Here is a 12008-nt window from a genome sequence, read left to right on the forward strand (position 1 = left end):
CATCACATCAATTGTCACCAGATGCAAGCACATGTCATTTAGGTATTAACTATCATACAAAAATGGCAGCTTGGTTGTTTAGAAGGCCTAATCCGGTACCAGTCATTCCCCAATTTTCCTAATGTATTAGCAATCTCTCAGAAAATGCTATCATTTCTGTACTAATCTGCAGCCAAAGGAGAGGAAACATCTTTAAACAGTGATTTATTTCCTTTGGTTAAACACTGCTATATATTCATGGTAAATAACAGATTTATTGATATGGAGAAAATGTGTCAGTGGGTTAAAATTTTCCATATTACTAGAAGATGGAAGTTAAGGCCAGCTAAATAAGCTAAGCTCAACTGAAATATCCATTAAAAATTCAAACGAATACAAATTGCTACTATATAAAACTTATGCCATCAGTATCATCATCTATAAAAATGACTATCACTTTTGCATCACACTCCTTCTAGATGCTGTATCAGGAATGCTTTTTTTTTTTCCCATAAAGAACACTCTTCTTTTTTATAAAGGGCAATCACTAAAGTCTGAATAAGTTATACCTCAGATATCTTAAGTTGCTAACAGAATCGACTCAAGTCTGGAGACATTTAAAAACCACCTTGCTCTAGAAATTCAAAAAAGAATAAAAAACATGCTTTGCTAGGAGGAGGAGAGACATCCATTCTATATGTTAACTATCCTATCAGATTGTGTAGACATTGTCTAGACTATTAAAACCTGCTAGAAACTGATAGGTAATTGTTCAATGGCTGACTGTGGTGGTATACAGCAGACAGAAGCTGTGAGAGAAGCCATCCTTACATGGAGCACTTGCAGCTACTGTAACAGTCAATGCTCACAGTACCGAGTCATCTTGAATGCAAACACACATTTTCTGCCTTGCTTCTATGTTTTCTATTATAATGCAACATGAAAACAGTGTACATTTCATTCCATCCCTATGAGGTTTGCATAAGCAGTTCCAAGTCAGACTAAATATTGTATTGCTCTTATTACAGTGGATAAATATTTTAAAGTTTAGGAATTAAATATTTTATTTTTTCGGTATGCTCTCTGCAACTATTATGAACTTTTTACAGCTTCTTCATTCGTGGGAAGTCTTTAGGGTTTCCTTTTTTAAATGTAAGACTATTATTTGTTTCCCCAAACAGAAGCAGATAAGAGTTAACAAATAAGTTCAATAAATCACTTTATCCTTAGTGTTAATAAGAACAGTATGCTTCTCCATATAAAGAAAGACTTCTAGGCATGTATCTTTTAATATAATAAAAGTTTGCTAACAACAAAAATGAGTCAAGTAAATGTCACATCTTCAGGTATACAATTTCTCTCCTCATCTTTGTAACAGCATGGGTTGTCTTGCCATACATCTCTGTACTTGACACAGGTATTTCTCACACTAAATTAAGACAACACATCTAAAGAAGAGCATGTCCTGAGATGTTTGGTTGAAATTTCCCACAAAACAAGAAATCAAGAAGCTGTTTACTCATTTATTTTAAAGGAAACAGACTAATTAAGTTAACTGATTTATTAATACATGAAGCTCTCAGTCCAGTTATTAAAAGTACAAAGAGACCAGGGAACAATTTAAATGTCTACTGCACCTCAAAATCTTTTTTTTTTTTAAGGTTAATTATAATTCTAAGCAGAGCCACTTTACACAGACCCCTTAGGTTTAATGTAAGTTTAAATAAAATAATAACAATAACATTACCTCATTGGCTAGCTCCAGGAGCACTGGGGCAGCTCCATTTTTCCCCACTCCATTCAGATACCTAGATAAGACAAAGCCAAGTGGTAAGGCAGGGACAAGAAAAGGCCAGCATAGACTTGTCAGCATCCCCTGTGTGTACATGTTTTTCCTGGGCAAATGCCACACTCAGCTCTAGTTAAAGGATGCTACTGTCACAGGAAAGCACTGAAGGGAAAAGAATAACAAAAACAGCTCACCTCAAAACCACTGGCAACTAACCAAGTAAGTTGGGGGCAGGAGGTCTGAGCATACCCATCTTCCTTGTTTTTTCCTCCTAACGTGTAAGGTGAACACAGAGGTGATTTTGAAAAGAACTAACCCTATTACCCTGGCATTACATATACCGTAACCACTTCATGGGAAGGAAATAAGTTTACTCATGAAAAAAGTATCCATGCAAGCATATCATCTTTTGATTTACTTTTAGTTCATAGGGTTGGTTGGTACCTGATTAGGGAAAAAGAATGGAACAGACTTTTCATCAGTGGGTCACCAACCCTTTAACAGGCAACACAAGGCATCATCTTATCTGCTCTAGATTTCTGTCATTACCTCTAGCTCTCCTTGTCCCCTAACACTACAAAAACAAACAAACAAAAAAGTCCCCAAATTCATCCCAGATGTGGATGCCAGAGTGATTTTTTTAAAAAACAAAAATTTGAATGTACCATTCTCCTTCTTAAAACATTTCAAAAGCCCCACACAAAATCTCAAAATTAAATTATAATCCTTTTAAAATTCTTGAAAGGTTCTTTGTAATCTGGTTCCTACCTACTCTCTTCAGCTAGCCTCATCTCCAGTCACTGTTTCTCACTGTGACCTTTCACCTGGATAACTCACAATCCACCTTGTACATCACCTTTTTCATCCACCACAACCAGGAGTATGTTAAGTGTCCCTCAGTGTGTAACTGAGCAGCACCCTGTTCATCTCTCCATCACTTAGCCCAGAACACTATACCTGCTGAGTTACTTGTCCGCCTCAGACACATCCCAACTGTAAGGCTGAAAGCACTGTGGGTAGAAAACTTTCATTTTATTCAGTTTATTATGTGTAGCACAGTTCTTGGCTTATAATAGGTAATTATACTGTAATACATATTTTTTATTTAATAAATGAGTAAATAAATAAAAACATTTTAGACAAGAAAATAGAATTAAGTATGAACATTTTCTCTACAGTGTACTGTTTGATTGAATAAATTAATGACATTTGTTCGATAGTAAAAATCAAAGTCAACAGATGAGGTCTTCTTTTTAACTGCCAGGAGAAAATATTAAATTAAATTATACTATTTTACATGTATGTTTATAAAGATGTATAATTTCCAATAAACAAAGTGGAATAAAGTAAAATTATTTAAGGTGGGTAAAAGTCTCAGGATCATCATAACTTCAAAGTAATTCTAATAAATCCATTTTCATCTGTTGGCTCTTCCTTAAAAAAATTGTTTAGGAATCTAACTGGGAAATAAGTACTTTCATTTCAAAATCAAAGGAAAAACAAAACAAAAATAAAAACAAGCCAAGTGTGGTTGAGAGAAAGATCCTTGGGAAATAGGACAGCTAAGACCTTCACAGTCAACTTATAGAATTTCCATTGCACTGATAGGCCTGCTCAAGAAACAACCAATCAGTTCCATCAAATTGGAGCAACTAACCAGATGCTTAACTAATCCATTAAGCATTCTGATTCTGGGTCAGGGTATTTAAGCCTATAATAGGATATCTTTACAACTCTTCACTTAACATTCACTTATCCCATAAACATTTTGAGAGCTAACTAGTTGTCAGACCTTATTCCAGGTTCTGAAGAAGCAGCAGGGAGCAAAACTTTAGCTCCTACCATCACAGATATACTGCAATGGAAAGATAGAGAAACAAATATATAGAATAATGATATATGCTACAATATAAGTTGGGTTTCCCTGGTGGCTCAGATGGTAAAGAATCTGCCTGTGATGCAGGAGATGGAGATTCGATTTCTGGGTTGGGAAGATTCCCCTGGATAAGGGAATAGCAACCCACTCCAGTATTCTTGCCTGGAGAATTCCATGGACAGAGGAGCCTGGCGGTCTACAGTCCATGGGGTTGCCAAGAGTTGGACATGACTGAGTGACTAACACTTTCACAATATAAATTAGATGGGCCGGTCAGGAAGTCCCTCTCTAAGGAAGTGACACTGAAGCAGAAACAGACAAAAAGGAAAGCAGCAAGCCATCAGAGGAAGAATCCTCCCAACAAGAGAACAGTAGGTGCAAATGTCAGGAACGGTCCTGGGCTATCTAGTGCCACCAGAGCAGAACCTCTTCTCAGAGGTTGATCTGGAAAGAATGAAAGAGGACAGCTAGATCCCAGATCACTGCCTGTGCCAGAAAACTGTCATCTTGAATCCAAATTATATGGTTTTATATAAATGCTGCATCAATCACTATCCTGGTAATAACCAATAGGATACTTCCATTAAGTTTAAAGAAGCAGGAGCTGGTCAAACAATAGATGACACAGACTAAACGTCATCCTTCAGTTTGCCACAGGAGGACTAACAAATGTATAACTTGCAGGTGAAACCATCCTTAAAAGACCTTCACAGAAGGTCCATTTTATGACATTTTTTTAGTGTGAAAGATCTATTAGCATCTAAGATTAAAAACAATATGTACTGATTTTAAACATAAAGCAGAGTTATCTAATCTTTAATGTTTTTATAACAGCTATTATGGGAAAACTTCAAAAACTACCAAAATTCTTCACTAAGCTTACATCTAAACACCACTTTTGTTGATTCTATATCGGAAAATCTCTGGAACCCATCTCCACGTCTGCAGTTATTTTCCCTGGGAACAAAGCAGCTGAGGACAGGTACTTGTGGTTCTTATACTTGGTTCCTAGCACAGTAGATGGGACACATTGAGTGCAAAGAAAACAGAGCTAATTAAACAAAAAAAGTGGTTCAAATTTTCAGAAACTATTTGTATCATTTGATGTCAATATCATATTTGAACTAACCTTTTTTCCCATGTGAAAACCTGAATAAAATCTAATTGGTCCGAATCTTCAAAGCTAATAAAGGTGGCGCCTCGGACAGTATGTGTGGAGAAAACGGAGGAGATGAGAGACAGTGTTTCTAAACTTTGCTACTGACGAGGAAACATGCAAATCTGACCAAGGTGTGAGTGTGTGTGTGTCCACTCACACGTGCATATATGCCCGTGTGCACCGATCTAGAGAAATCTAGGTAAATTTTACCAAGTATGTTTCCTGTTTAGAACTAAAATACCATCGTTACAGTGGGAAAGAATAGAAAGCTGTCTTCACTATGAACACTCAAGCTGCGTCTATACACGCATAACACGAAGAACTGAGGCTGTTTCCTCAGTAATTCAAAGGGAAAACATTTTCCTCTGGTGTCTGGACAACTTGAAATTTCAGTTGACCACAATGGAATCACATTGTGGACTATATGGTCTTAAATACAGACTTCACACTCTGCATTGAGATCATCTCAACACGAGCAAGAACACAGAGACACAGGAATTCTCTGATACTGCTAGTACAAACAAAACCATTACAACCTCTCTAGGTTGTAATTACATTATTTCTAGTTTGTTCAGTTCAGTTCAGTTCAGTCGCTCAGTCGTGTCCGACTCTCCACAACCCCATGAATCACAGCACACCAGGCCTCCCTGTCCATCACCAACTCCCGGAGTTCACTCAAACTCATGTCCACAGTCGGTGATGCCATCCAGCCATCTCATTCTCTATCACATTACAATAAAATCTTATGTGTTCATTATTTGCACCAGTAATTCCATCTACAGAAATACTGAGAAACTAATCCAAAATGCAAAGACTTAAGCACCATAATATTTATCACAGCATTATTTATATCATAAAATTGGAAACATATATGTGCGACAGAAGAATATTTTGATGAACTTTGATACCTTCATATGATGATGTACCAAAAGTTTACAAAAAGCTTTCTTCAAAACAATACTATGTTACACATATTTTTCCAAGTATAAAGTTCAGAATTCACAGCTGCATATATAGTATGACCTCATCTATGTAAAAATGAATTGACAGAAGACCGAGAAGAAAAATATCAGTGGTTATCTACGGACGTCACAATTACAAGCAGTTCATTCATTTCTTTTTTATACCATTACACATGTGCTTAATTTTCACAATTGGCAAGTATTACTTTTATAAAAAAAAATTAGTTGTTAAGATTGTCAAACTGCTTAAGCATGTTTTGATATAATTTTGCCTCTATGCTAATCAGCTGGAAAACAAAAATCTTTTTGGGTCAATTTACCACACAGAATACAGAGACATTCAACCTGCACGTTTAGAAGAAGAGGCCGATGAGGTCAAATCATCTGAAAAATAACAACAAAGCCTGTCTCCAAGCACAAGGTGTGGGGCAAAAAGTAAGGAAGTAGGGTAATAAAGTAAGAAACGAGTCAGGGTGCTTTCCTATTAATCTGTCCATTGCAGCATAACTTCAAGTTTTTGTTTCAAACATTGTGACGCCATAAAATTGAGATTCTTATATTTAACTACATTTAAAGAAACACAAATATGTTTCTGCATTTTCATTATTACCCACTCAACTGTTCCTTGAGTAACCATACTTAAAGATTTTTGTTTCTGGCCTAAACTATCCAGATAACCCAATAGAGTATGTTAATACTTTAGAAATCAAATATACTCTTTAATGAACCTAACTTTTTTTTCACAGTTTATTGTGATCCACACAGTCAAAAGCTTTGGCATAGTCAATGAAGCAGAAATAGATGTTTTTCTGGAACTCTCTTGCTTTCTCCATGATCCAGCAGATGTTGGCAATTTGATCTCTGGTGTCTCTGCCTTTTCTAAAACCTGCTTGAACATCTGGGAGTTCACGGTTCACATATTGCTGAAGCCTGGCTTGGAGAATTTTGAGCATGACTTTACTAGCGTGTGAGATGAGTGCAATTGCGTGGTAGTTTGAGCATTCTTTGGCATTGCCTTTTCTTGAGAAACCTGTATGCAGGTCAGGAAGCAACAGTCAGAACTGGACATGGAACAACAGACTGGTTCCAAATAGGAAAAGGAGTCCGTCAAGGCTGTATATTGTCACCTTGCTTATTTAACTTATATGCAGAGTACATCATGAGGAACGCTGGGCTGGAAGAAGCACAAGCTGGAATCAAGATTGCTGGGAGAAATATCAATAACCTCAGATATCCAGATGACACTACCCTTATGGCAGAAAGTGAAGAGGAACTAAAAAGCCTTTTGATGAAAGTGAAAGAGGAGAGTGAAAAGGTTGGTTTGAAGCTCAAGATTCAGAAAACAAAGATCATGGCATCTGGTCCCATCACTTCATGGGAAATAGATGGAAAAACAGTGGAAACAGTGTCAGACTTTATTTTGGGGGGCTCCAAAATCACTGCAGATGCTGATTGCAGCCAGGAAATTAAAAGATGCTTACTCCTGGGAAGGAAAGTTATGACCAACCTTGATAGTATATTAAAAAGCAGAGACATTACTTTGCCAACAAAGGTCCGTCTAGTCAAGGCTATGGTTTTTCCCGTGGTCATGTATGGATGTGAGAGTTGGGACTGTGAAGAAAGCTGATCGCCGAAGAATTGATGCTTTTGAACTGTGGTGTTGAAGAAGACTCTTGAGAGTCCCTTGGACTGCAAGGAGATCCAACCAGTCCATTCTAAAGGAGATCAATCCTGGGTGTTCATTGGAAGGACTGATGCTAAAGCTGAAACTGCAATACTGGCCACCTCATGTGACGAGTTGACTCACTGGAAAAGACTCTGATGCTGGGAAAGGTTGGGGGCAGGAGGAGAAGGGGACGACAGAGAATGAGATGGCTGGATGGCATCACCAACTCTGTGGACATGAGTTTGAGTGAACTCCGGGAGTTGGTGATGGACAGGGAGGCCTGGCATGATGTGATTCATGGGGTCACAGAGAGTCAGACACGACTGAGTGACTGAACTGAACTGAACTTTTTTTTAAAGTAGTATTTAGAGATCTTAGGAATCATCTAATTAAATTAGCCTTTATACAATGAAAAAAAAAAAAAAAAAAAGATTATTAGAGGGCAGCCCCATGGCCTGTTAGCAGATCTCCAAATTTCTAGAAAATGCTCTGTTCTTTGTTGATGTTAACAGGGCCTTAAAGTCTGGATATAGAACCATGCTTTTATATGAAAGCCTAAGACTATAAGTTTTATATAAGAATATACTTTTTGACACATGAACCACTTTTCAGTCTTTCTGTGTAGGGTCTGGTTGCCAAAGCAGTTGCTGGTTTCATAGCATTTTATGGGTCATTCTCAATTTTATATGTATGATTTAGGTGATGACTTTAATTTAGATATTAATTTCACTGAGGAGATTATGACTTTTGAATAAGTCAATTCAAACTTTACAAACACTTCTTGGAGAGTAATTCTCCGAGATATAAAAGTGTGTGTGTGTGTGGCGGGGGGGGGGGGGGGGGGGGTGGTGGCCTGCAGGTATGGTGTTTATGCATGTATATTTCTTTAACAGACATTTCCACTCAAAATAGAACATATCTTTACTGCATTTGGCACAGTGAATACTTTTTTCAAAACCTAACCTGAATAACTTTTCAATAAACATTTCTCAATTCTTTAAAAATATGACTTTACAGAAACACAATTCTAATATTTTATCTATATATTCACTTAATTCATAGAATTTTCATGCATAAAAATCATTCATCTAAAATCAGTGGTATCATTCTCACCATAGAAAGATTGCTCTGTCAATCTTAAGTATAATAATTTTAGACTATATTTCAAATAGTTTTCCTTTCCAATATGTCCCTAAAATACTTCAGAAAGCAACCAACAATTTATAATTCAAACCATTATTATTTACCATTATAAGTTATTCACTCATTTTACAAAGATAAAATTAAAAAAAATTTTTTTATAAAAGGAGCTATTTTAAAGACACTTTGTTTCAGAACAAGAAAGGTTGGGAACTATAATAAATTAGACTGAAATTAAAAGATTTCCTTTTAAAATATAAACCTGTCTTAAAATCTGACAGTTGTACATTATTATATATCTCCATATGTCCCCACTTGATATACATCTTTTTTTTGCATTTCTAAAATGGCTAACCAATACCTACCATGCAAAATACAACTGCATCAAAATTCAATCTTACTTTCTAATATATTTTTCAACTTGCTGATTTACATGAGAAATAAAAATTGGCTTGAGAACGTTCACATATACACATAGATATACGTATGCATGAACATATGCATCTATATAAGATATGCACTCACAGTAAGTTTCAAGCATCCAACAGGGATTTTCTAATACTGTAACTTTTTCTTACATAGTTAAGATTTCACACACATGTAAATTAAGATAATCTCACCATATTCTTTAAATCTATACAACACAGAATTTGAGAAATTTACAAAATATACTTTAAGTCTTAAATAACAGACTTAAAACAAAGTGTCTTGGAATGTTACCTAGAAAATCAATTTATTAATCTAATTTATTCATAATTATTATTACAATTAATAGGTATTATGATACCCTCTAGTGGGGCAGGCAGGTCATACCTCTGGTAATAACTTTCAATCGCTTCTGAAGTATGATGTTTGGCATGTGTTCTCTTAATATGTTTCTGAAACAAAATAAAAAAGATCTTTATGTTGTGTCACAGATCAGGTTCAAGAACAAAAATGACGTATTTCTTGATCCCCATGTCTAACAAAAAGGGCAAACCGAATAATAGTTTGGGGATTTGGGTGGCAGCAGATATTTTTTTCCTTCTACTCTATGAACCTATGCATTTTAATCTCTATTGCATGGCTGGGATGTCTCCAGTCTATACCGCAAGGTACAGTATATATGTAAAAGCCAACAGGGTCATAGTAATTGAATCTAAATAAGTTTGCTTAGGGTTGTAGAGGGCAGAGAAAAACTTGTTCCCTCTTTCAACCTTTGTATTAATTTTCCCTCAATTCAATTCCATCTAAGTCCTCTGCAGTCTAGTTTTACAATCCAATTGCCATTTTTAACCAGGAAGAACATTGCTTAAAAACAACTTATCTGAAAACTACAAAAAGTAATTCCATAGAGACTTGCCACTTGACTGACACCTGTCATCTCATGATAAATGACTCCATTTTCTGCCTCTCTTGCCTTCTGCCACTCCAGCAATGGTCATTTATCATCATCTCTGTCAGCAATGGAAAGCAGCACTGACAGTGCAAGTCAGCAAACATTTAGCACATGGAACCACGCAACACGGGGAAATTATTATTGTCAGAATAATAATGGTTTAGCATAATTTATTACAGGTCCACCAAATAAGCAAAGGCTAGATGTTATTAGACAGATGGATGGGTAGGCTTGGCAGGCCTCCACTGAGACGCAGGCGGTGCTTGATGTGGAAAGGAGAACATCCTCCAACCCAATCAGAGAGCTGGCAGTTCAATTACAAAGAAATAAAGGGACATTCATCATTCAATTAGGCACCTGTCAACCCTCACAAAGGAGAAAACTTCTAACCTGGTACTCCTGGGAGAAGATGCTCAGCAGAGTGGCCTGCGATTGACTGGAACAAATAAAAGAAGGACAAAGTTAATTACTGGAGTGCACGGCAAAGAAACAAAAGAGAAAGGAGCTTCAAAGGTAGGCCTGCTGCCCTGTAATCTAACAGAACATGAAAACAAGTGTGGAAAAGTTGTTCCAGATGAACACCTCAAACAAAGGCTTCCTGCTGCTAGGTCAAGGAGAGGGAGAAAGGGAAAGGGGGAAATACGGACCGTCTCAAAGCAAACTATCATATGATTTGGATTTTCTTAAACTTCAGAATGACTGTAAATCATGTCTGTAGCATGCAGGTATGTTGCAAAGGGACCCAAGGTGGCAAGGTTTATTCCCACTGATAAATGATAAGAGTTAAATCCCATAAACAGTAGAAAACATGCAATTTATTCACTGGCAACATTCTGAAATTTATTTTGTTAGCAGGCAGGTGTCCTCTTCTGTAGCTCTCTCAGATTCAATGGGGGAGAAAATTTTGCACTTCGCTAGAAGCAGTGCACAGAGACCGCTGGACGTTCCCACTGACATGGGCCTGCTTTGAACAGAGAAGACTTCACAGCAGGAAGCAGAGTCCTTGAGGACATGGTTCCCTAAGACTGCCATAAGCTTTATTCATCTAAGACTCCACACAATGTCAAACACCTGGCAGTGAAGCAACCTGGAAAACATTCTCTCCAAGTGGGGATTTTCCTCTCACAATGGTTAACATTTAGAAATGGAACAGATTTTTTTTTTTCCTTGTCAAAAAAGCAATCAATAGCCCACTGCTATTCTTTCTGATTGCCCTCTGTAGAATTACCTTATCATATGTTGAAAATGATTAGTTATTTCTGATGTATTTTCCTACTAGAAGGTATCCAAACAAATTACAGTACTAATAATTCGACTTTTATAGTACACCAAAGCACTTAAAGTTTTTCTATTCATGAATGAAACTGCTTAAGCTCATCATAGGTAGTTTAGAGAGTATGAAATAAACGCAATGACACCATATATCTTTACTCACTGTCAGTATTGTCATCTCCTGCATATTATTATAGATTGGGTTTCTAACCCCTTTCCACTCTTATAAGCTTACAAAAGAATATGTTTTTTTAAAAAAAAGATGCCATACTAACAAACACATGAAAAAATGCTCAACATCCCTCATAATCAGAGAGATGCAAATCAAAACCACAATGAGATACCATTTCACACCAGTCAGAATGGCTGCTATCCAAAAGTCTACATGCAATAAATGCTGGAGAGGATGTGGAGAGAAAGGAACCCTCTTACACTGTTGGTGGGAATGCAAACTAGTACAGCCACTATGGAGAACAGTGTGGAGATTCCTCAAAAAATTGGAAATAGAACTGCCATATGATCCAGCAATCGCACTCCTGGGCATACACACCGAGGAAACCAGAATTGAAAGAGACACGTGTACTCCAACGTTCATTGCAGCACTGTTTATAATAGCCAGGACATGGAAGCAACCTAGATGTCCATCTGCAGACGAATGGATAAGAAAGCTTTGGTACATATACACAATGGAGTATTATTCAGCCATTAGAAAGAATACATTTGAATCAGTTCTAATGAGGTGGATGTAACTGGAGCCTATTATACAGAGTGAAGTAAGCCAGAAAGA

General features: G+C 36.8%; 1 protein-coding gene across 5 annotated transcripts in view; it reads right to left on the minus strand.

The window, feature by feature from the left end:
- CDIN1 (CDAN1 interacting nuclease 1) overlaps positions 1-12008 on the minus strand; it is a 242271-nt gene that overhangs the window by 171544 nt on the left and 58719 nt on the right. For 4 of the 5 annotated variants that reach the window (XM_055437269.2, XM_088839824.1, XM_055437270.2 and 1 more), the window contains exons 2-4: positions 10340-10385; positions 9385-9449; positions 1727-1787 (exon numbers count right to left, since the gene is read on the minus strand). In XM_055437269.2, the coding sequence (XP_055293244.1) occupies positions 1727-1787; positions 9385-9449; positions 10340-10385 (172 nt within the window). The remainder of the gene's footprint in view (positions 1-1726; positions 1788-9384; positions 9450-10339; positions 10386-12008) is intronic. The other variant, XM_088839823.1, reaches the window with a different exon arrangement.

The sequence above is a fragment of the Moschus berezovskii genome, chromosome 9 (genome assembly GCF_049115385.1).
Source record: "Moschus berezovskii isolate FMDL1 chromosome 9, NW_MosBer_1.0, whole genome shotgun sequence".
NCBI classification, from domain to species: Eukaryota; Metazoa; Chordata; class Mammalia; order Artiodactyla; family Moschidae; genus Moschus; species Moschus berezovskii.